General features: G+C 29.4%; 1 protein-coding gene across 2 annotated transcripts in view; it reads left to right on the top strand.

The window, feature by feature from the left end:
* LOC111624614 (choline/ethanolaminephosphotransferase 1-like) overlaps positions 1-27,459 on the top strand; it is a 74,208-nt gene that overhangs the window by 31,498 nt on the left and 15,251 nt on the right. The window contains exons 8-9 of one of the 2 annotated variants that reach the window (XM_023367514.1): positions 10,816-10,921; positions 13,640-14,745. In XM_023367514.1, coding sequence (XP_023223282.1) covers positions 10,816-10,921; positions 13,640-13,644 — 111 coding nt within the window. In that variant the 3' untranslated portion in view covers positions 13,645-14,745. Of the gene's footprint in view, positions 1-10,815; positions 10,922-13,639; positions 14,746-27,459 lie in introns of those variants that run through there. The other variant, XM_023367513.1, reaches the window with a different exon arrangement.

Below are 27,459 nucleotides of genomic sequence, written 5' to 3'. Positions count from 1 at the left end.
AGACCATCTGGATTCGAATATGTACGCTGGCATATATGGCACTCAACTTCATCCCAAAGATTCTCTATGGGGTTTAGGTCTGGCGGTTGGGCTGACCATGTCATAAGATTCACCCTTTTCTGTTAAAACCATTGCTTTACCAAATTTGCTGTGTGTTTTAGGTCATTGTTCTGTTGGAAGATCCATTTCCTTGATATTGAATGATGTGCATGAGGAAGCATTTGTTTCTGCAGTATGTCCCATAAACAGTTTGATCCATTATTCCATTAATTCTCCATATAATTATTCCATTATTCCATGTAATAATGATTCAATTGAGTATTTTGACCTTTTTTTTTGTGCTCTTTTCAACTATCAAAAAATTATGTAGTAGATAGTAAACAAATTAGAGGTTGCAGTTTTAAAACATATGTCAAGGGTAGCTCGACTTTTGACCCACTACTGTAAATTAGAATAATCCAGAATAAATCTATAAACAGCTTTTTGGCTGCTGGATTTGCTTTTATTTAGCAAATGTTTTCATCCTAGTCTAATAGGCCATCCTCAGGCTACAATCTTTCTAGGAACATATTTTGCCATTTAATATAGGGTAGGTGTGGCCAAACTTTTATCCCTTAGGGGCTACTTTTTTGGTAAAATATAGTCTGCGGGTGACTATGAATATGGGCAAACAATTTTAGGATTTTTATATGCACATGCGTTAACATTCATTTGCATTGTTCATTGGGATAAATACAAACAGTATGGGTACATTGCACAGACAGTCTATTATTGTAAGAATAAATTATCAAATTAAGATTTTTAAACATTAATTTAAGTGAAAGCAAATTGTTCAACTTTAGCTTCGCGGGCTACTTTCAAAACCTTTGTGGTAGACTGGTTGACCGCAGTCTATGTGTTGGCCATCCCTGATATAGAGTTTTTCTAATGGGATCCTGGAATCCCAGTAATCCTGACTGTTTTTTAATCCAGGAAATTCTTTTCATCTTGGGAAATCCCACAAATTTCTTAAAAGTTCACTTTTTTTTTATTTTGTGGTAAGGTTGAGGAAATTTTGCAAATAGAAAGTATAATTAACTCATAATTGTCAGAATACATTTGTATTTATTAATTTTAAGCCTGCTTATTAGTTTTTTAACTAAAGTTTTGCTTGTTATGGCATGTTACAAATTGCCAATAAACAATATGTAGCCTATTTGTGGTGGAACTCTGAAAATTTTTTACTTGTCAGAACCTGTAATATGTTGAATAATTGTGCTGATGCTATCTTAATTTTTAACTATGCCCAGTAGTTTTGATAACTGCATTATGAGTTATCAAAACTGCTGGGCATAGTTATATGGGCAAATATGCAGGCTGTGCAAATTGGGCGAGGATACAAACAAGTACAAAGTATGTAAGTATGAAGTTTTTCTTCATAAACATGATGAGAAAAGCCAGATGAACTGCAAAATTATTGGGTTACAAGTTTGATGCCATTATTAAAGCAGCTGAGGTAGACAAATCAAGAATACTAGACAGCAAAAGAAGTACTGCAATGTGTCTTGAAAACAAACTAGAAACCTTTGAGACTACAGGTGAAAAACACATCTGTGTTCTCTTAAATACATTAAAGATGACTCCACCCACATCAGTTGAATTGGAAAGGGCATTCTTTGTAGTTGTATTAGATTTTATTTAAAAAAGAAAAATTACCTTCTAAGTTAGAAGTTTGATCTAATTTCAGTTTTTTCTTTAAATTTTCAACTCAATTCAATAGCATTTTTTTTTATTTGTTGTTGTAAACAGTTTCCAACAAACTTTAATAAATTTTTTCTATTTGTGTTCTCTTGCATTAATGCATTTATCTTTCAACCTGCTTTTGTATATTTTAATTTTTTCAGTGTTCTGTACGTATATAGGGGGGTGTGTACAGCTCATTCTTATATATATTAATGTTTTTCAGCATTCAGTACCAATGTTGAGTAGTGTAAAATCTTAATTTTCTTTGCATCGTTTTTTACCATAGACCCTTTAGTTTGTGGCATCTGGGATAGTACTGTACTGCAAAGGCCATTTTTTACACTATATTGATGCTCTTTAAGTCTAACTCCCAAGTTTCTTTTGGTGACTCTAATATTATTATTCTGTATTTTAATTGCATGTTTTTAAAGGTATCCTGTACAGGTATCTCTCATACAACATGGCACTTCTACAACATAATTTCACTCTAACATAGTTTGAAAATTTGGGAAATCCTTTATACAAGATTTCACAACTTTTAAGTGCAAACTCCTCTATTCGATATTTTTTATTCAAGTAAGCATGCATGTTATCTCAAATTTACTCAAGGATATTAAAATATTGAAAATTTCAATTTATTTTGTACCTTTTATCAAGTTTAATGAAATCTGACTGTACAATTTGTTTCTTTCTTGTCCTAGCCTTTCTATCAATCAGGTATTATCTGTTATCATCTTCGTATTCAGATTTTAGCCTTTAATTAACCACTTGTGTACATTTGTTCTGCCCGGAATGTCAATCAGAAATCCATAAGTAATTGATTTTTTATATTAAATAATTATTTCCACTCAAACGCAAATCTGACATAAAAAAAATTTGCCAGAAAATAATTCCCGCGAAATAAAAATCCCCAAAAAGTGTTTTTACAAAAAAAAGTATATAAAAAAAATTTAAATAATTTAAAATAAATGCTTTTATTTGAAAAATGTAGCTGCAAGGATTGTTGTTGTTTTATTTAATAAGGCATGATATTTCACACGTGCAGTTTACATTGTTTACAAACTGGTTGATCTTGAGAATAGCTGGTGTCAGCTTTCCCGGGTAGTTCTCATGTATGCCTCAGGGTAATATTGGTTTAAAGCAGGAGGGGAGCTAACATACTGCATATATTCAAATATAACACAAAACTTTCAATTTTTATGCTATTAAAATACATAGGGACCAAAAAAAAAGGTATGGGAAAAAATTTTACTGAATCAAAAACAAAAAAAAAACCTGCTGATGTCATAAAAAACATCCAGTAGCATTTTAAAAAACTTTACAGACATCAAATCCGTGAAATACAACTTTAGAACGATTTTATTAATTTGATAAAAAAAACTACCATAAAAAAACAATAGCGCAATTAATTAGCTAATTAATAAATCGTCATAAAAATTTTCATGGCAAAAATAATTCATGAAATTTGCATAGGTGATAGATAAAGATGTATATATTCTGATCCATATATTTGTGGAAAAGTTGTCTCAAGGTATTTTTTTTTAAGGCCCTTAAAATCCATGCCCGAGATATCTCGGGATATGTACTGCACAGTGTTACATGCAGCTTGAATTATCTTTGGTTATGGGCGGAAGGGGTTGAGACTATCACTTGTTTTTCTTTTATAGATAAATTTTCATATTTAATAAACTTTGAACATTTTTAGTAAGTGTTATTAACCTATTTTTAATCTAGGTAAGTAATCATTCATACAAATGATGAATGAAATACAGTTATATCAGTACTCACACTGTTTCTAACTCAAACAATTTGGTATTCAAATACAAATTCTGGAAAAGAATTGCTCACTTTTCAATTGAATAAATGTGAATTGTTAGAACAAATTTTTTATTAATAACATATTTTTAAACCTCACTATTATGGATCAGGTTAATAACATTGATTAATCTAGAAATACATCGTAATTTAGAGAACTAAAAATGTATTTTTCTAAATCCAATGTGAACAACCTTTCTTCCAATTGACAAGGATTAAACAGACAAGAATATCATGCAAAATATTTTATTACCACTCTTTATGTAAATGCATTTCGGACTTTAGCCCTCTTTGGTACATGCTACAATGATACAATAAACTTGATAAACAATTATCTAAATTAAAACAAACATTCAAACTTTACATACATTTATATAACAAAAATAATAGAATTTCTCATAAATAACATTTTTTGTAACCAATATGAACACTGCAAATGATTACCACTGAATTTGTTCAAAAACAACTTGGGTATGGCAATTCATACATTGCTGTAAATTGACAACAGATGCAACTGATGTTTACAAAAACGTCCCTTACTTTTTATTACATTTTATTATTGCAATTAGCCCAATTTAAATTACTGCATCCCAATTTGTATTATCTAATCTACTATCATTGAATTTTATATTATTTTTTTATAATTTCAAAATGTTCTATAAATTTTCTTTTATAACTGTCCATTACTTTATGTAATATTTTAATGTTCTGTTTATCAGTATTGCAACAGTTTTCTTCAATGTGTACATATAGGGGTGACTTTTTATGCTTTAGTTTTATAGCTGCTTTGTGCTCTTTTAGCCTACATTCAAAAGCCGTCCTGTTCCCCCATATACAGTTTTTGTTTTTACGCAAACAAGGGATACTGTAACCACACACACACTTTGCCTATTTTTTTTAAAGCTTTTAATATAAAAATAAGAAAATATCAATTAAAGCAAAAAAGTAAAATTTTAGATTCTAATACATGTAGAACCCCAATATATAAGGTTAGAATGGATATATAAAGCTAGATTACTCATAAATTGGATAATCAATGTCGTGCAATAGAGGACTTCCACAACGCTGTTTTATTTAACTTGATGCATTTTTTAAAATTAAAAATACAGCACAAAGAATCTGATATAATTATACATAATGCAGATTAACTAATTAATAAGTTAAAAAAGCTAGAATACTGTCATATTGTATGATTAGCCTGAATATAAAGTCCATGTCATCAAACAAGTTTTCATTTGTTAATAATTATTCTTTGGTAAATGGTAAAAGTTTTTTAGGCAAAAAGATGGTAATAATATGGTTACAGTAATAGGCTCTTAGTTAGCAGAAATAGATATGATTAAAATAGATCAGAGAATAAAAGAAATCGGAGGTTAAATTNCTGCAACTGCAGAGGCTCCAATCTGTAGTCTCTCCTGTATCATTTCATAGGCACATTTTTGGTCTTCTGCAATCATACATTGGACAACAGTTACATTTTCAATAGTCACAGTTGTCTTCTGGTCATCCTTCACATGGTTTATCGTGGAAGGAAGTATGACCCCTCTGAAATTCTTTGTACCACCTGAACACAGTAGTAAAGGATGGGGCATCATCCTTAAAGGCCAGTTCAGTCATCATGACATTCTTTGTCATTCAGTCCAACACAAAAATCATAGTAAATCATTGTATGAAGTACTTCTCTAGAAAATTCTATTGTTCTACTCATAATTGCTCAGACTGGAGTGGGAAGTATAGTTCAGAACCTTCTTAAATAAATTTCCAGAATGTTATCACCTTTAGAATGACTAACATTTTCAATCCTTTATCTGCGTTTTTGTCATGTCTAATATTAATAAAAGTAAAAGGAATAATATAAAAAAATAGACAAAGTGCTGGGTGTGGTTTACAGTATCCCTTGTTTGTGTAAAAACAAAAACTGTATATGGGGAACAGGACGGCTTTTGAATGTAGGCTAAAAGAGCACAAAGCAGCTATAAAACTAAAGCATAAAAAGTCACCCTTATATGTACAGTACACATTGAAGAAAACTGTTGCAATACTGATAAATAGAACATTGAAATATTGGGTTTAGAAAAATACGTTTTTAGTTCTCTAAATTATGATGTATTTCTATATTAACATATTTTTATTTTGCTGTACATAAAAAACTTTATGATAAAAATAAATAAATGAAAACGCTGTTGATATTTCTGATCAAGATCCAAAAAAGGCTCTGAAGACGACAATGCTTTGTAAAAAGAAAACACCCTGGTTTACTAAAATTAATATTAATGCATAATGCAGTACTTTTAATTGTGATTGTTAGTTAATTATTGATTATTTTAGTGAACATATTTCTCTTAGTAAGAAGAAAGGAATAGTATACTTTTGTTAACTTTTGGAATCTAACTCCATGTTTTGTATTAGTCCTTTGTTTTGTATAACATTGATTTGCATAATACTGCACTTTTTTTGGAATGCATCTAGTATGTTTTACGAGAGATATCTGTACATGCCTACTTTCTCCTCTTTCTTTAATGTATCTTTGTCCTTCCTTAATATACTGTAAATATTTGGCACTCTTTTGAAAATTAGTTTAGAGTCTATGTGGTCTGCTATTTCTTTCATAATAATCTTCACATTCTTGTTAAAGTAAACTTTGTGATTTTATCGAGTCTGCCATTTTGAGTCTGGTCTGTTTCCTTCATAATTTCTAATCAGTCCTGTTATCATGCTAGTTTTGTATCCCAGGGTTTTTGTCATTTCTTTAATTCTACTAAGTTCTTTCAGTCTGTCATGTACAGTACAGTACTGCAATACAAATATGCTCTTCTAATGAGGGCCTGGAATGTTGCTAGTTTGTATCAATAAGGATTATTCAAATTAGATGGAATGTAGAATGGGCTATGTGTTGGTTTAACTTATACGCTGGTGGCCAAATTTCCTCTTTTAATTACGATGTTTGTCTAGAAAAATGTATCTTTAATGAACTCTTAAATTCCATCTTTAGTTTTAGTTCATTGTTACTATTAATTCACTAATTCTTTTGTTACTTTTCCAAATGATACAAAGGTTGCCTACATATCATTTAAAATACATGATATCTACCATGAAGTCATTTAAAATACTTTAATTGGAGAATATTTTTTCTCCCATTTTCACAACACTAGTTTGCATAACAATCCTGATACTGAACTCTCTTTGGGGATCCCTTTGTTTTATCTGTACATCTGGTTATTAAACCTAAACAATTATTTATAACACACTAAGTTGGCTAACTCTATCATTTCCTTGGAAAATTAATTAATTCTGGGATCTGTTGGAGCATAAATTCTATTAGTGCTTGAAAATGTGATTATTCTTTTTGAAGGATATACTCTCTCAAAGTCCATTATGGTTCCAATTTCTTCTTCCATTAACGTTACAGTTTCATTTCTTCTTGTAGTTTTCTAAACACCTTTCCTAGGTCTTGTGTAACTGATATACTACACTCTAGTCAGTTGGTGATGAACCTATGGAAGTGTTTCTCCAGACTGTATGTCAGCCCTCTACATTTTTCTTCTACTGGGCTAACTTCCTTATGCATTTTAGTGAATGCAAATACTCTTGGCATCCCCAGTCTTTGGTTTTGACATCATTTACAGTAAGTTAATATTGAAGCAAGCTTATTTCCATCAAGTATTTTGACTCTTTTATTGATGTTATCTACAATATATTTTAACTGTTATCTACAGTTAAAATATATTGTAGAACTGGAAGAGATTACATTAAAAGTGCCAACTAATATGTAATTCAGTTAAAATGAACCAATTTATTATAAGAGCAAATGTTTTTAACTGTCTTTAATAGTCATCTTCAGGTTATGGAATGTTACATAGAGCAAAATTCAAAAAATAAAATGTGAATAAAATAGAAATTTTTAAATTCATTCTGGTGGCTGTATGTGTAAAAGAATGTTGAAGAAAAATAAAATTCAGTTAAAATAAAATACAAAACAATATACATATGTACATATTTGTACTTATATTATATAACAAATTAAAAAATTTGTTATATAATATAAGTACAAATAAAAATAATAAATATAAAAAGAAAAATCAAAATAAAAGTAACTAAAAATATATATTTAAAACTATAAATGTTTATAAATAGCCTTCCATGCATTTGATACTGAAGATGTGTCCTTAAAATTAACAGCATTTCTTAGTCACTTTGTAAATTTCAAAGTTTTTGAGATACTTGAGCTATGCAGGAACAGATGTTCTACATAAGAGACATGCATTATGAAAGGCTATATGCAGTCGTATTTTTATCTAGATTTTAAAAACATGATATGTAAATGAACTTTATGATTTTGCAGTGAAAATTAGTTGAAAGTGTTTGAATTCAATTACGAAATTACCAAAATGCACTCAGCAAATAATTAGTAGACCATTAAAGTACACCATAAGTTGCCATGTTTGAATTTTGTTGATGAGTTGTGAGAAATGCTTTATATATGTTTAGTTATTTTTATTTATTTATTTTTAATATTTGTTATTTTTGTTTGTGTCTACAAGTAAAAATATACAAATATAAAAAATTTGCTTTATCTTACTTTACCTAACAAATATAAAAAATTTATGTTATACATTTACTTTTTTTAACTTCTGTTATATTGTCTTGAATATTGTATTTTAATTTTTTTCAACATTGTTTTGTGGATGCAACCAGCAGCACACATTTAACAAGTTTACTTTATTTAAAGTTTTGAATTTAATTTAAAAATACTTAAACACATATTAATTGCATTTAAGCATTTGGATAAATAAGTAGGTATTTTTTGGGAAAAATAAAACTGAGCTCTGCAACATAGCTTTTACTGTTTTGGCTTCATATGGAAACACACATGTGGTAACATGCTTCTAACTTTGTCTAAAGCAGTTTGAAACCTGCAGGTTCAAGGAAGAATATGAATGTCCAATGTCCAAACCAACAAAAATGGCAAGAAACATTAAAACATTTACATGTCAGCCAGCAGCATATCAATTCTAGCAATCAGTTAAAACACACATATGCAGCCACAGAACCACACATGTGCATGTTTCAAAAATTGATTTCATCATGACATCTTAGTGGTAACATCTTTCTCTTAGCCTCCTCCTTTCTGTCATGATAAATTAACACATGCCTCATCAATAAGTGTAGAAAATGTTTGAAACATTCTGAAGAAAATGGAGTCTAAAAATAGAGCTACAACCCATAGAAGAATTAAAGAAGACAGTCAGGGTTGGAGATTAATCCATAATTATGTAAAACACTTATTTCTACAATACCACAAAGAATTGTGGCTGTAATTAGAGCAAAAGGTAGCCTTACAAAATACTAATCTTTGGTATTTCTTACTTTTGCTTCATGTTTTTCATGATTCCATACTTTCATTCAACTCTTACTTTGTTTAAAATGCTGTAACTTTGTAATTTATACAAACAACTTTACAATGTTCGGTGTGTAAATTCTTTAATGTTTCTATTACATTGTCAGTTGTTAAAAGTTCAGTAATATTTTTATGAATTTGATTATTTTTTGTTCAAAATAATTTTCCCATAACATTTACAAAATATTCCATACTTTTGTTCAGGGATTATATGTAAAAGAATGATTAGGTTCACCATGCCAAAATATTATCCAATTAAAGAACAAGGTAACCACTGCCTATCAGAGTTATTGTTTAATGCCAATAGACAGTGGTTAGCTCTTTCTTTAATTGATTGTATCTATAATATATTTTTTGACAGATGATATAGTTATAGCTTTGAGAAGGCAGGAGATAATGCAAAAGTTTATAGATGGTAGTGGAATACAATAAGAAACTTAGGTATATATATATATAGAGAGAGAAATCACAAAGAAGTTGCCATCTAGGATAGGCTATCTCAGGAACACACAGTGTTCTTCTTGCTTAAGAATTGCATAGAACATGAACTTTTGGTCATTGGTTTCTGACAAAATTAACATTTTAAAATAAAATTGTCACAATAAATTCTAAAAAATTACAAATTCAGTTTTAACTACTTATTTTTTTCTGTGTATGTTTTATTTATTAAAAGTTTGTTTTTCATTATTTATCTCTTATTATAGATTAACAGATAGGGAATTTTAAACAATATATTTGAATGTTCTACAATTTTTTCTTTTGTGTTTTTAAGTTTTATAATCTTAATCATAAAATATTCAGATAGTATTCTTATATACAAGGTCTGTTCAAAAAGTATCAGACCTTTTTTTTCCGCGTAAACCAATGATGCGAGAGAGGCCTCCTTCGGTGGAGTTGTGGAGGGGACAGTCATGCACAGCCCTGAATTTTTTCCCGCCTGCAGAAAGCGTCAGTCGTTGGCAATCGGCGTATGAGTGAGGTCATGTAGTGCGCTCTCGTCGGATTTCACTAAGCTGGAAAATGACTGAACAACGTGAGCAGCGATATTACATCAAATTTTGCCAAAAACCTTGGCGATACCCGAGTGTAAACCATTCGCAAGATTCAGCAGGCTTTCGGGGACGATCCTCGAGGCCAAAAAAAGCGCGGCAGGTCCGCAGCAATATCAAAGGTCATGTTGACAGTTTTTTCGACTCTCGTGGGGTGGTGTGTCGTGAGTACGCACCACAAGGCCAAACCATCCCAAAGGAGTACTACCAGGAGGTCCTTCGTCGTCTTTCCGATACAGTGCGATGCAAACGATGGGATCTGTGGTCGATCAAAACTTGGCAGCTCCATCGTGATAACGCATCCGCCCATTCTGCGCATCTGATTCGGGCTTTCGTCGCCAAACACAATACTCCTGTGGTTCGTCACGCTCCGTACTCTCTCCACATGGCTCCGTGTGACCTTTGGCTATTTCTCAAGCTGAAAATGCCGCTAAAAGGAACCCAAATTTAGTCGAGAGAAGACATCATGCGAAATGCGACGGACCGGCTTATAACCATTCCAAAAGATGCGTTCCAGCAGTGTTTCCAGCAATGGCAGGAACGCTGGGAGAAGTGTATACATTACCAAGGAGACTACTTTGAAGGGGATTACGGTTTTGTACCTCAAAGTCAATAAATTTATTTTTGCTGACCAAAGGTCCGATACTTTTTGAACAGACCTTGTATTATGTTGTATTAAAGAAATAAGTATTAAAATTAGTTTTTATTTTAATGTTACCACATGTGCATTTTTTAATCTAGCAAGAAAGTATTTTTACTTTAGTGAAAGATTATTGTTTTATGAAAGTAATAGATTTTATCTTAAAATAAAATAATAATTTTGTTTTCTAGGTGTATTCGCTTGCTGATTTACTTCATTATTGCATTATTGTTTGCAATCAGATTTGCTCTCATCTGCATATAAAAATGTTCCAAATATCCCCAAGACTTATTGCAGGCAAGTTAACTTCTAAACAGTTTGAAAACAGCTGTGTCAACTCCTCTTCACTTAATGACAAATTGAATCATATTTTTTAATCTGGTTTCAAAATTTTAATATTGATTTGTTATTATTGTTTAATATATTGTCTTTCAATTATTAATATAGTTTGTCTATCCAAAGTAATATCAACATAACTTTATTAATATTAGCCAATGATCAAAGATACAATGCTTTGTCTTGTTTAATGTGAAATAAATAATTTATGGTAGTTAAAATCAGAAATTAGCAATTTGTTGCTATAATTAGTTTAAAAATTTTGCAATTTCTTTGGCTAGACAAATGATAGCTGTTTAATTTTAATGAAGTACTTCTAATTTTTAATTAACTGAATATATTTTACAGCATTGTATTTTTGTTATAAAAGTAGGCTTTATTTTAAATTATTTATTTGTTTTTTCTGTTAAGTACAAAAGCATTATTCATTATTCTTACTTAATAAACATTTTTTAAAATAGTTCTTTCTAATTATTTATATTTAAAAGGCTCGATTATAAATTTGTGTTTATGGTTAAGAAAGATAATATTTGTTTTCATAAATATAATTTTCATTATGTATAAATAATTACTTATGTATTATATATGGGGTGACTGAAAATTTTGCAATATAGGAATATTATAAGATCTGAAACAAAATATTTTTTATTTATGTTCAAAGTACTCTCCTCTGGCCAAAATGCACTATAAAGTTGCGTTTTCCAAAGATGAAAAGCATGATGCCATGTACATTTTGGAATACTATAAAAATACTCTGTCACAAGAGCTTCAATTTCATCCTCTCTGTTAATTTTGCAACTCCTCAAATGTTTTTTAGATAGAAAAATAGCCAGAAGTCACACATTGCCAAATCTGGTGAATAAGGTGAATGTTCAATGATTCTGGTATTAGTTTGAAGGAAATCAACAGTCTGCTTGGCAGTGTGTGATGAAGCATTATCATGATGCAAAATTAGAACTTGAATTTTCAGTGACTCCAGAATTGTAGGAAGACAAACTGTGGTGTACCTATTAGCTGTTACTGTGTTCTGTTCTTCAAGCTTAATAGCTTTCATCAGACCAGTGCTACAGAAAAAAATGTGACTTTTTTTATTTCTCTCTACCATTTCATGTTTTTGGAATTGGATTATCTTTATGGATCCATACCCAGCTTTCTTGACATGTGGGATGATTATAAAATGGTATGTATGTCTCATCACCTGTGACAATTTTGGAAAAAATCAGGTGTCCACTTTGGTTCAACATCTCTAGTTTTCTTAATGATCTTGACATTCTCTGACTTTTGGAAATCTGTTAACTGATGAGAAGTCCATCACAACAGTACTTATTTTTAACTGTAATTCATTATGCAGAATGTCTGCAACTGCAGAGGCTCCAATCTGTAGTCTCTCCTGTATCATTTCATAGGCACATTTTTGGTCTTCTGCAATCATACATTGGACAACAGTTACATTTTCAATAGTCACAGTTGTCTTCTGGTCATCCTTCACATGGTTTATCGTGGAAGGAAGTATGACCCCTCTGAAATTCTTTGTACCACCTGAACACAGTAGTAAAGGATGGGGCATCATCCTTAAAGGCCAGTTCAGTCATCATGACATTCTTTGTCATTCAGTCCAACACAAAAATCATAGTAAATCATTGTATGAAGTACTTCTCTAGAAAATTCTATTGTTCTACTCATAATTGCTCAGACTGGAGTGGGAAGTATAGTTCAGAACCTTCTTAAATAAATTTCCAGAATGTTATCACCTTTAGAATGACTAACATTTTCAATCCTTTATCTGCGTTTTTGTCATGTCAATTGTTGTAGAATCGGAATGTTTCAAACATTGCTGCAGACAGCAACATCCAGGCCAATCTTTAGAACACCATCATCATTAGGAGAGCCAAACGTTTAGAAAATATTAGGGCTTTGGAATTACTAGAAATATATAGGACTGAAATGAAAAACAAGGGAGAAGTATTAATTTCAAGGTAGAAAATCAATTGTTCTAAGCATAGCAGATATTACTTTAAAACTACAATTTGATGTATTTATAACATTAAAATAAAATTTGAAGTGGTATCCATTTGAATTGCTCATAATATTTATATTGCACTTTATGATAATGACGTCACACAACAAATTTAAACCTGGAGACATATTCAATAAATGGAACATTTAAGAAACAGATATTTACCAAAAATGTTTGCAATGATGTTCGATTTACAAAATGCAGAATTTGCAATGATGTTTGAAACGCTCCAATTCTAGAATAGTTGACCTGAGAAGATCCAGATAAAGGATTGAAAATGTTAGTCATTTTAAAGGTGATAAACTACTGGAGATATATTAAAGAAGATTCTATAAGAGGTTTTGAACTAAGTTCTATTGTAACTATTAGAAACAAGGCCTATCTTACTTAGATTAAGGGAGATTGATGAAATTTGTTTATGCATAATATGTTGTAAAAGTTTATTATTTAGAAAAAAAAAACAGTTTAATTCATCATGGATGGTTTTCGTGTATTGCAAAACTTTCAGAGCAACTTTTGTATAATGAGTTCATCACATTTTAGATTATCAATTTTCTGACAATTCAGACTATACAATTTGAGAAGTTCAAGAAATATATCTTTTCTTACTTTTTAATTATTGACAGTCTGAAGTTCATTAATGTGTAATAATTGTTTAACAGATTAAAGAAATTTTATGATCCCTCTGTCAGGGATGCAGAATATGTCCAATTGCACAAACATGGTTCAGAGGAAATCAAAGCAGTCCCAGGAAAATTTGTGGTAAAAAAAGAAAATATAATTGTGGTAATTGCTGAAAAAATGCTAACATAAAATAGAGTAGTGTCTCAGTTGTCTCAGTTAAGACTGCAGGCATCAAATATAAATTTTGAGTTTTAAATGCAAAAATTGGAATGTTGTTTACTTTTTATGAACAGTTCAGTCACTTGTTAATTGCTGCCTACTTACAGGGTTATGTATTGTACTTTCAATAAGGATGAGTAGGTCTTGCTTAATTGTAAAACTGGTTTTGATTTTTATGAAAAACCAAAACATGGCTTTAAAAACATCAGAAAAAGAAATTTCATTTTAATTTCAAAACTCTCTATTTGATTCTATTTAATAGGTAAAATTTCATCTTGGTTCAAAATGAAATATTCACTCATTTCCTGCTTGGAAAATTTACAAATTAATGAACTGCATTTAAAACCGTTTCCAAATTGTCTTGATTTAATACCTAAGTAGAAATTTTATCATCATTTTATAAACAGTATTTTCCTGTTTTTTTCAGATATATTTTAACACTAATATTTTTTATTTTACAATAAATTTAAAACAACATAAAAATATGGTAGTGTTTTCAAAACTTAAAAAATATAATAATAATGAAAATGTCAGTCAAAGACTCCATGTCAGTCAAAAACTCTAAAGAGTTTTTGACTGACATGGATGCTTCCATCATAACTAACGTAATATTAATCTACCGATTACTGGAGATAAAATCTATTCCTGCCAATACTTAATGCAGCTCATGCTTCATCTATGTTGAGTTTACCTCTTGTAAGGTGTCCCATCAATGGTTACTTTGCACAATGAAATATGACAAAAGTCCACTTTTCATTTGGGTAACCCTTATAGTTATCTTAACAAAGTAATTTACTTTTCATAGTTGTTCATTTATAAATTCTTATATAATAAAACTGAAAATATTTCTTAATAAAATCAATTATTCATTTACTTACATGTTCTGACTTTAATTATTTTTCACATTAAAAAATACATTCCAGAAAAGCCAACTTCAATTAAAATATAAATTAAAAATTGTTATTGTTAATGTTTTTCATAATTTGTTATTATTGAAAGTGGTACAGGTTCATTTGTAGTTAAAAATTGTTTAATTTCTTAAACAATTTTATTAATTATTATTATATAATAAACTTTAACAAGTTTATAGTTTTAAAAATATTACCCAAATTTATTAATGTTTTCCAACATTTTTTAATTGATTCAAATGCAAACCCTTAAATATTTCAATGTATGAATAGAAGGACTTATACTACTTTCAAAAACAATGGCTCATATATTAAAACATAATAAATATGAAAATATACAAAATAGGATGTTAAATTAATTAATAAATATATATTTTAAACTGATTATTGGTTGGGTTTTGCATGGCTTATTGTTTGGTTAAATTTAGAATATTCATGTACAAGCATAAAATTGCTTTTTCCAAAACTTATTATACAGGAAAACTGGCAATTCAAAAGACCATAGACTTTATTGAAACAGAAAATGCATTTCAGGTGTCATATTGTTCTTCAGTTCTCTTTACAAATATTTGAAAAATTAAACAATGTCAATATTTATCTTATGTTATTATCTTAGCTAAAATAATTACAAATAATCTCATCTAACCTTTTATTTAATGAGTACTTTGTATATAAATACTTTCATGTAATCTTTTTCCCAATACAAATTTGATTTCTTTTTCCAACTAAAATTAATAAAAACATTAAAATATTCTTAAAACTATGAAAACTCTAAAATTCAATTAAAAATAACAACTTTCATTAAAATTGACAATGATTTTCTCATTACTTGGTATATCCTTCTATGCACTATCCCATGATGGATAGTGTATAGAATTAAAAAGTTGATGTAATAATGTTGATTAAAAGAAATAAAATTGAAGTGACTGCTGACATGACAAATGATCCATTTTTTCACTGCTGATACTTGATTAAATTAAATCATTCTTTTATTTAAAAAATGTTTATCAGTCTAGTGTTGTGGTTCAAATTATATGGTATAACTAATTATTTGTATGATTTAATTTGATTTTTTCAAACTATGTAGTAGTAATTATTACTTTATACATTATTCTCTTTTGTATGCCAGTGTGCAATAATTTTGGGGAAATTTTGGATCCTGAAAAAATTCTGCATCCCTGCTCTCTCTGAACACTGAGATCCAAAAGAATACTTTTATACTAATTCAGGATATGCTACTTGATTTATTACTTTTCTGAAAAACTTTAAAGTTTACATATGCATTGTAATTTATACAAAACTTTTTCTGTAATTTTAAAAAATCAAGTTAATTTTTAACTTTCTATAATATTACAAAATTACTAATGAGTTGCAAACTCATTATAATAATAGATTATTTGTTATTTCTTGAACTGAATTTTTTAAAAATTATCTATTGTATTTAAAATAAATTGATAAAATTATCTGAATGAACTATAATTTTTGAACAATAAATTTGTAACTTGAAGATATATTGGAAAAATTTTAGTTTTCCAAGATTGATCTTCTACTTTTTGCGTTATTTGTTTTAATGATATACTAGAAACTTAAAAACTTTCCTAAAACAATATAAATACCAAATTATAGCAATTTATATTTTTTTAAATTTAAAATTTTATAGTAATATAGTTTGGTATTTACACTGTAAATAATTGAAACTATATAAAACTTTTTATATAAAGTTAATTTGTAATCTTTCTATTGTAAAATAATGATTTTAATGAAATTGAATATACTTAATATATTCATATATTAATATAATTCTTTTTGTATAATTTTAAATAATATGTATAGTTAGAAATTTTGAAATTGCACTATCCAAAAGCTGGAACTTATATCTATGTTCAAGCAAGTTAACTTATGTACTTTTCCAGCTGTGAAGTAGATGATTTACAAACATTTTTGACTACATTTTCTAGTCTAGAATGCCTTAACATTCTAAAACATACTCGAATGTTTTTAACCCCTTTTGAGCCACCCATTTTTTTTAGAATTTTTAATTAAGCATAAAAAAATACTTAAAACTGAAAAAAACAAAGGAAATGCGTTAATTTTGAAGAAAAAGTTCAAAGTTTAACTTCCTTTGTCTCACCTTTCTGCGAAATTTGACACCAATGAGTCATTGTTTATATAGCTGGATGACCTTGAGAACATCTGGTGTAGGATTTCCTGGGACATTCTCATAGACGTCCTAGGAGGACAAGGGTTAAAAGTAGGGTGAATACTAACTACACCTATATTTTTAAAAAATTAAAATTTTTATTGCGATTTCCGACCCCCGACTTAAACTTATATATAATAAAATCTATTAATTAAAAAAATTAAAAAACTATTGGAGGTCGTTTTTGATATCAGAAACTAGCTTTAAATAACTTTACCGAAGTCAAATCCGTGCACTACAACTTTAGAACAATTAATTAAATTTGATAAAAAGTCCCATTAAAAAATAACTAAAAAGCAATAAAGCATGAATCATGTGTCATTAAAGGTTTTTTAAAATCGCGATAAAATTTTTTCATATGGGAAAAAAATTTGGGGACCTAAAAAACATTCCAAAAATTGAAAAAAAAATTTTTTCTCGGGGGTCCTCACGCCTGGATTTTTGTAACGCTATGGCACTTGCTCGAGTCAGACTCAAGCGTGGGTAGGAAGGGGTAAATTATTATGCTTAATGACATGTGTTCCAAAATTAAAATGAATGATCATTATTGATTGAGACCAATTTCTTAGTAACATTTATAAAATTATGTAGATATTAGATTTTCACTTCATTCTCCCCATTTATGGTCATGAAATATTTGCCACATAGCCGACAATGTCTCACAATTCTGTGCGTTGATTCAGTTTGGTGTCTTTGGATGCTTTATAAATCTTCTGGATTTCCACAGTTTCAATGCATTCTTCATCGTAAACTTTCTTGATTAGTTTATCTTTCTCTAGATTCATCACCACCCTGGGCTTAATGGCATATCAAACCAATACTGTGACCATTTTGTTTTTTCTGTGTTAGTTATGTTCTTTTAATCATATTGAAAGTGATCAGCTTGTGGCTTCTATGTATACTAGTATACTATTATACATAGAAGCCACAAGCTGATCACTTTTAATATGATATTTTATGACCATAAATGGGGAGAATGAATATATATATCTCACTAACCTTATGAAGCTTTGCAAAGATTTTAACATATCACAAATAAGGCTATAGTGTTGATGAAGAGGGACTACTACACCACCATCTTACAGAAGTATATATGAGACACAGAATGTGAAGAGATAGAAAAGGACTTCATTGATAAGATACAGTTAAGAGTCCACAGGTTTACGAATACCCATCTAGCAAGAAAGTTACAGCTAGACAGCGTGACGATAGCATCACCAGCAGTTTCCAGACTCTTTGCCTATGCCAAAACACATAAACAAGGGATGGAACTTAGACCTATTTTAGACAAAACCAACACACCCACCAGAAAAATAGAGCAGAAGATCCACACGCTCCTGGCTAAAACACCTGGAGGGCTGTCAATTTACAGTCTCCAATTCAATGCAGATAATTAAGGCTATACAGAACTGCTTACCATCTGAAAACTTCTGGATTACTATTTTAGACTTTAAGGTGCTATACCTATTGGTTAAACTAGAGCCATGTTTCTGCAGTTTACAGGATTGGCTTATGACTAAAATAGCAAACAGTGTGGACCACAAACAAATACTGGAACTGTCTCATATGCTTTGTTTACACCTCATGCTTCCAATTAGATGGAAAGATGTTCCTTCAAAAAAGAGGAGTACCTATGGGTAGTCCCTTATCCAGGGACTTGGCCGAAATTGTGGTGCGGCTTTTGGAAGCCAAAATCATCTCCAGGTTCCTTTCTAATATCAAAATATATAATATGTATTCATCATCTGGAAAACAAAGCCGAACATTGAAGAATATATGAGCTGTATTAATAACAATCTGTATGGTGTTCGATTGAGGTAGAGCAAATGAGCAATAAAGAATTATTAACAAAGTTCCAAGGATTAATTTGTTGATTAAATCAATATTATGACCATACAAATAATTTGCATCTATACAGAGTTATCCTTTTTAATAGTCCAACTAGAGACAGATGGTTTTTAAGTTGTTACCATCTGTCTCTAGTTGGACTATTAAAAAGGATAACTCTGTATAGATGCAAATTATTTGTATGGTCATAATATTGATGAGCAGTAAAGAAGCTCACTTTTTAGACATTAGTATTGCCTTTAATGGCAACGGATATGATATTAACGTATACTGTAAACCAAGTGCTCGTTCTCCCAATATACATTCCGGCTGGCTCTAACAATCCCTATATTTACAAAATGGTGGCCTTTAGAGCACTTACTAGAAGAGCCCACATGCACTGTAATCAAGAACATGACAGGCGAAGGAAATAAAAAGAACAGCAAAAGTAGCTGAAAATCATATTTAAAATATGACAAAAAGTTAATATTTTAAATATTGACTTTTTGTTATATTTAAATACAAAAAGTTAATATTTAAAATAGCAGACAAGCAAGAAAGCCAACTCAAAGATCAATTGGGTATAGTTCCAGAAAGTAATCCGCAGCAAGATGCATCTCCCCATCGTATTATTATAACGTATGAGTGCCATATGCACTCCCTATATCGAGAAATTCAGGCATATACTAACTCAAAAATAGCATACAGATGTAAACCACAGTGGCGTGCCGTCATTGGAAGCAGTGGAAGTGCTGCTTCCATTATATTTTCTAAAAAATAAATACATATTAATTTTAATTATATGAAAATAATCGCACAATATTTTATTATAACTGCATTATGTATCTTATTACAAATATCTATACTACATGTGGAAAAAAAGATAAGATTGCTATTGTATATTTGAATATTAGTGGTAGAGTGGAAGTGCTGTATTGTCAACTTCCAAACAGCCAGATTTGTGCATGCACTTTTCAGAGCACCAATCTCACCTGGTTTAGCTGGTGGAAGCCTAGGACCTTGGGTGGAAGCTACACACGTATAACGCTTCCAATTCTATCCAGGACCGGTTCTGGGCTGTTAGCTGCCTGCCTACTAGATATTTGGCCGCCCTCACCTGATTATGTGAATCAGAGTAGATTTATAACTTAATTAATTGAATATCAAACTCAGCTTCTTTTTAAAACACTTAATAAAACATTTAACACCTTATAACGCTGAGAATATTTATTAAATCACAAACGTTTTCAGCCTAATGGAATAGGCCATCAGGTGACTGGCTACTGAACGAGTTTGAATTTAGTAAATATTCTCAGCATTATAAGGTGTTAAATGTTTTATTAAGTGTTTTATAACTTACCAGTAAATTCTTATCGGTAGGGTTAAGTTTTTATGATAGTTATGTATAGTTGACAGGAGTTAAAAAAAATCCATTAAAATATTTGATATTTTTATTTCGCTCTCCCGTCTTATATTACTTACGGATTTCAATGTTAAACCAGTGATATTACGATTTCGTATGTACCATCTTTAAGGGGATGTAGAAAAAAATGTTTACAATTCTTGTACAATGTTAAAAAATTAACTGTTACTTTGGTAGCATCATTTACAATTAAATTTAATGAATGAGAGGGATGCATGAGGTACAGAAAAAAGCTCTAGAATTTATTTACCTTAAATTTATGATTTATGTATCCGTTGTCATAAAAATTTGTCTTTCCACCTTTTTCCTGAGACTACAAATATTCAAGTACAAAGTGACCGGTTTCGACTTATTTCTACTTAAGAAGTGGTTAAGTAATTAAGTGATTACAGAATTAGGGACACAAATAAAACCCTGCTGAAAGAGCCGGAATTTTACTTAAACAAAAGCTTAATTAATTAACCGAGTACAGTGTGGACTGATTTCTTCATAATATTAGATGTAATAAAGACAGAAATTTTTCCAGTTCGATGAAAGTGACTAAAAGTTGTAAATTTTGGAAATTTCTGTAGACACCTGGTCTTAAAACAAATTAGTTAGAAAACAAATGACAATTAAGTTTAACAAATTTAGATTTTTACAGCTATGGTGAGAAACATTTAAGATTTACAACAGCCCTGTCGCATCCTTTGAGATATACTAGTCTAGTGATGCCACAAAAGAGGCATTTGACATTAACCGGTATCAGAACCCTCAGGATTTGGCATGCATGCACGCACTGCACACCTACCAAGACCGTCTCTGATTCCATCCATGAGCCACTGGTAGGGAGCAATTTTAACTAAGTGGATTGTTTTAAAATTTAAAAAGTAAAGAATATTTTATGTTATTTTTATGTACGTTTCTTTACAAAGCTATATTTAATTATAATTTTCTTTAAAAGTATATTCATACAATTGAAGAATATTTTGTACCAGGTATGTATATCCACCACTCATTTTATTTCACCAAGTAAGTTGTTGTTATTTTGTTTTTAATTATAGTCCTTATATCATGGTTAGTGATTCAGAATGTAATTGTGATATTGAAAATTTATTTTAAAAAAGTTTTGGCTCAAGACCATAATGAAAGAAGAAAACATTATTAAAAGAGAGAGACCAATGCCTAAATTAAATATAAATACGTCAACAAAAAAATTTGTTCGACATTTTCACGATAAAATTTATGAAGACATAAAATGGCTTTGTGGATGCATAAAAATGCAAAAATTGCTTTGTTGGCCTTGCCTACTATTTTAAAATAAAATTAGTGTGTGGAATAAGAATGGCTTTGATGATTTAAATAAATTGAATAAAGCTGGCAAAAGACATGAAAATCATAAATGTCACTTCATTTCTTTTGTAAAATTGAAGCAATTTGGAAATCAAAGCAGAATAGAAATTAACATTTGTAAACAATATAAAATAAATATTGAAAATTATAATGAGATAGTTACGGCTAATAGATATATTTAAATTAATAGATGTTATATGTTTTTATCAAAGCCAGAATTGGCATTTAGAGGGCATAGGGAATCTATCGAATCTAATAACAGAGGTAATTATATTGAACTTGTTTATTTATTAAATACATCAGATAAATAATCTATTAAAAATACATTTAGAGAAGTCTATGGTTTTTACTGGCTTATCAAAGAAACGAATACAAATGGACCTTAGACCATCACTGACTGACTGCTCCTGGAAGTCAGCTTCTTACAGAAGCACAGCTTCCCTATCATCAAATGTCACGGCATGCCACTGGTAAACCGGATATATTTGACATGCTAAGGAATGGGAAAGATTGAGTAGTTATCAAAAGAGTGCCGGGAGTGTATAAAATTTCGCTCAAAGATGATAGATTCGATAGGGATCTTGTATATATTGGATCTACTAGAAGATTGCTCAAACAACACCTCCACGAGCATAAAATTGATATCGAGAAGAACAATACTGCCTTAGCTGTATATGCCAGTGAAAATGGCATTACACCGAATTACAGTGGGCAACCATGATCCGGCAAACTCAGCAGATTTATCAGGTTAGGAATTTGGAGGCATTAGAAATCTTTAAAGCAGAATTCAAAAGCCTTTCAATTAATTTTAAAGATGAAAACTACTCTTGAGGGCGTGGCAGGCTATGTATGACTCAGCATTATAGTCGCCAACACAGGCACATGTCGTTATAGGTTTAAATTTAAAAAGGAAATTCGAAAGAAAATTAGAACACATCTGAAATGGAAATGCACTGAAAAAGCTTTTCTCTAATAGAATTCCACCTGAAGAAGGTCCTACATTTTCGGTGAAATTAACCTATTCAATGTCGAAATTTCTCTCTGTTGCGTGTCACCATGCGTTGAATTTTTGTCGATACCTAACAAAGATTTCCCATTTTTGAAAAATGTAATTATGGCTATTGTATCGTCCAAAATTATTTTTTTTATTTTGCACAAACAAAATAAATATATTAATAAATGTAAAAAGAAAAAACTTTTATTTCGGAAGTTAGTTTTAATATGAAAATAATATGAAATTATAATGACTAATGTCATCTAGTTTCAAAAATGCTCAATGTTTGCATTTCCAACTTCCCAACAAGCAACACATGCACAAATCTCACACTAGTGCCTGTTTATAGAAAGAGAGTTGCCATTTTGTATTTTATTTTGACTCTGTTCTCAATCCTCTGAGTACCTACAAATCTGGTTTGGTTTTTTTACGCACACATGATGCACTGCAATTTTGTAAACAAGATATAGTCTTGTTAATAAGGCAATTACATAATTTATAAACATTCTAATATGTTTTAGAATGTTGAGGCATTCCATCTTTTGAAAAATAAGCAGTTTCAGTTAGATGTGAAGCAGACTAGAAAATGTAGTCGAAAATGTTTGTAAATCATCTACTTCACAGCTGGAAAAGTACATAAGTTAACTTGGTTGATCATAAATTTCGAAATGTTCATTGACTACAACTTGTAAATTTAATATATGAACAAAATATTCACTGTTAGTTTTAATGAATGCTGTATAACCATGAATGTAATTTTAATATTTTCCATTTTTTTATAAATACTTTTTTTAATTTTTTTAAAAGAGTCACATGTTTAATAAGCCACTATAGATTATCTTCCTCACTTTTTCCAGCAAATTTATTGTTTGAAAACAAACATCTTTGGCCTTCTTTAGTGGCCTGCCTGAATGAATCTGCACTTAATCTCATTTTTATAATTGCTTTTATAAGTTTTATTTTTGCACATGTTTTTAAATATTTTACATTTATTATGCCAAACAAACTGCTGGATTACATATTGGACTGTAACAAAGCTAATTGAACAATTAGAAATAAAGTAATTTGGATAAAGACAGTCAGTTAAACACATGATGATGGATTAATCCTTTCATCCTTGATCTATTAATTAGAAGTAAAGTTAATTTTTAATTTAAATTTCAAACATTCTGGAAGAAAAGATTGGCCCAGAGTTGGAATGAAAACTCATAACTCCCACTTACCATGTGATGCAACATCAGTTACTTCAAGCAAATTGCTTTATTTCTAATCATTAAAGTAACTTTGTTAGAGCTTGATAGATAATCTGGCAGTTCATTTGGTATTTAATAGAATCGGGTCAATTATATGTTGTTATATTTTACATTCTGTTATATAAGCTTATATTATTCAAATTTTTTATATATATATAATTAATATTTTTGTATTGTTTTCATAAATATTTTAGCTATATAACTGTATTAGTCTTCAATAATATAATAAGTTATAAATTTTTTTAAAATAAAAGTATTTATCCTAAAATTTTGATTTTAATTTCATAAAAGTTTGCCAAATATGCTTAAACTATAGAATTCGATGTATATATTGTATATTTTTCTACAATATACAGCATTTATAATTAGTTACTAAAGCATTCTATTTTCATTGGAAAAGTATGTTATTTCTAATACTAGAATTATTTATGATTATAACAAACAAATTATTAATCTGTTTAATGATTAGTCACTCTGTGGCTTGACTACATTTTAAATATTTTTTGATCTTACAAATTTAATATTTGTGGATTTTGAAATTTTATTTTTTAAATTAATGGCTAAAATATTATATGCATTTCAGCAGTAAGAGTTTGTGATAAAAAAAAACATTGAAATTACAAAATATTACTTCAATTTTATTTTATCCTTTGAATGCCCTTACATAATCCATTATTATTATTATTATTTATACATTTTTAAGTATATTCTAAATCTATCTCATGATATTATATGTATTTTTCTATAAAATTAAACTTCTTGTAACATATACTTTGTTTTCAAGTAATTAATGAGTAAAGTTATAAAATAGTCTGATTTGCATATATTAAAATGAAAGTATCAGATAATAAGCTTGAGCATACTGAAATTTTTATATGACTTTACTAGTAAATAGTTATGTATGGAAATGTAATGGATAATTACATTGTTGTCATTTGTAAATCAATGAACAATTTTAAATTTTTATGTATTTTATATAATCTTTTTTATACAAAGTAATATTTTTAAAATATTTATAATTTAAATGTAAAAGAACTTTATTGTTCTCAAAATTATATTTAAAATATTTACAAAAAATATTGTTATAATCTGCACAATTCTTAAAAAAAGAAAAATTTAAATATTATTTATTACAAATTTTGTATATATGAAATTTCTGCTAAAAATAGCTTAATAATGTAAGTTTATGAACTTAAAAATATATATATCAAGTTTCCTGAATGCTTTATTTTGATAACAACAAATTCTGTAAATTAAAATCAGATTGACTTTAATGCTAAGTTCATTTAAAAATTTAGTTTTGTCTCTAATGATGTATTAATTGTTAATATAGAATTATCAGAATAGAAATTATTTCATTTGAAATGTAAATAAATTCTTATCCATTATGAATTTAATAAAATGTATAATTCCTAAACAGATATTGGACTTTTTTTTTTAACCATATAAGAACTATTATTTTACTTTTCATCTAAGATATGATGCTATTGAAATATTCTTTTTCTGTTAACATTGAAATAAAATTGTATGTTAGGATGTAATGCCCATTACAGATGCTGTTAAAATATAATTAATACCAATATACTTAGATATTTTATTTTTTTGTATATTAGCTACATAATAAAGTATTTAACAAGTATAAATGAAATTTTTCAGAATTTAATGTGTTTGATTTGTTACTTAAATGATAATGGATCAGTAAGTTTAAACAAGTGTTTTTACTTTAAAATATTTTACTTCTACATGGTAAACATATCGCATGACCAATGAAATCTGAGGATATAATATTTCGTCATCTTGCTTAAGTAAGTCAGAACATTTTTGTAATCTCAGTGTATTGTTTATCATACTTATTTTATTTTTATTTACTTTATGTATTACATAAAATGTATATAAAACAGCAAAGAGTTTCAGAAACAACAGAAAAGGTCTCCTTTCAGACCTAGTATTATATGATTGTTTATACAGTATTTTATTGTCTCTAATAATGAATTGCAAGCAAAGAAACTTTATGCATTTTTTTTAGGAAGTAGCAAATATAATGAGATGTTATTTAAAGATAATATTCCAATGGATTTTATAAGAAATATATACAGGCGGCCCTTGCATTTCACACACAGTTGGTATGTTCGAAAGTAGAGGGATGTAAAAAAATATGCACCAAAAACTGTTTAAAATATTTATTCCTTAATTTTACTCTTATTTTTCGGAATTGCACATATCGTAGATATGTTTACATCATATGAACATCCAATTTAAGCAAAAGATTCACCATTTTCAGAACATTTAATTATTTCCATCTTTGTCTCAATTGTATGAAGTTTGAGTCCTTAATTTCTTTTTGTTTGTATCAACACTGCAGTTTCTCCATTTCTCACTCATGATTTTCAATTTATAAGGAGGAAATATTTAAACATAACATGTTGACACATACCCTAATGCAAGACTGAAACTGTTTTGACCTCTTGCTCGGAACAACACAGTAGTGATTAGGATTCTGAGAAGTCCACTATTATAGGAAGTAATGTGTGATCAAGAATGTAGAACGAGCTATCACACTTTGTAGTGAATGAGCATTCTGCATGGAAGAAAATTTTTTCATTATCAACAAAAATATTTAAAAAGTTAAATTTTTTAAAATGTGTGAAATAGCAAATTGTGCAAAAGTAGAATGTGTGAAAGTCAAGGGCCGCCTGTATGTGTTTTTATAATAAAGTTGATATCCATTAGAGAGGATGAGGCCGATGTTTTCATCGTGAAAATGTGAACGTTGGACGTTCATTTCCATCTTCCTGTAAGCCTAGATGTTTGACAATGGCATTTAGAACATCAAGCATGATTCCATTGATGTTCCAAATGTCATTGTCAAACTAGGCTTACAGGAAGACAGCACTGAACATGCAATGTTCATGTTTTCGTTATGAAAACGTTGGCCACAACCTATCTATTGTTTCAAGAAAACTGCTATTGAAATTTGATCGTTGTTAGTAATTGCTTTTTAAAAATGTGTTTGTTTACTTTGATTGTGTTTTGTCAATGAGTGTTGTCTGTTCTGATGTAGTACATTTTGTGATGGCTCTGATGTAGTATATTTTATGTGTTGATCAAGTATTTCTCCCACACCGGGTCATATACAATAAATATGTGTATTCTTCAACCACTAACTGGCGTGAAAATTCCAAACTAATATTGGCAAATGCTTTCGATGCCTCTCCTGGGCTCTTCTTCAGGCCAAATTTAACGTACTGGATTCTTAATTCGAATATCTATATATATAAAAATGAATGTATGTGTGTGTGTCTGTCCTTTATGCATTACCACACCATTTATCCGATTGTTGTGAAACTTTGGGAAGTTGTTTAATATACTCCAGTGAAGGTTTGTGGCCATAGTACGATTGCCACGAAGCTTTGGGAAGTTTTTTAATACACTCCCGCGAAGTTTTCTGGCATTTACCCTACGATTGATGGCGCGCGTTTACATGAGCATTCGCGCACAGTGTGTTCGATCGATTTCAAATTGTGAAGACCATTTCCTCTCCTTCAAAAAATATCTATATATATGCATTTGTGAACTGTTATTTACGATATTTGTAATAATTTTTGTTTAATCACTTTATTTCAATTTTTTTTTTTTTTTTCTAATTACGTATTCGCTCGAACTTTGTTAAAATCTTAACTGTATCCCGAACAACAACCGAAG

Source organism: Centruroides sculpturatus, unplaced genomic scaffold (genome assembly GCF_000671375.1).
Source record: "Centruroides sculpturatus isolate CEXI.00-Female unplaced genomic scaffold, Cexi_2.0 scaffold56, whole genome shotgun sequence".
Classification (NCBI taxonomy): domain Eukaryota; kingdom Metazoa; phylum Arthropoda; class Arachnida; order Scorpiones; family Buthidae; genus Centruroides; species Centruroides sculpturatus.
Note: the sequence above shows the minus strand (reverse complement) of the source record. Positions and strands in the feature narration are given on the sequence as shown.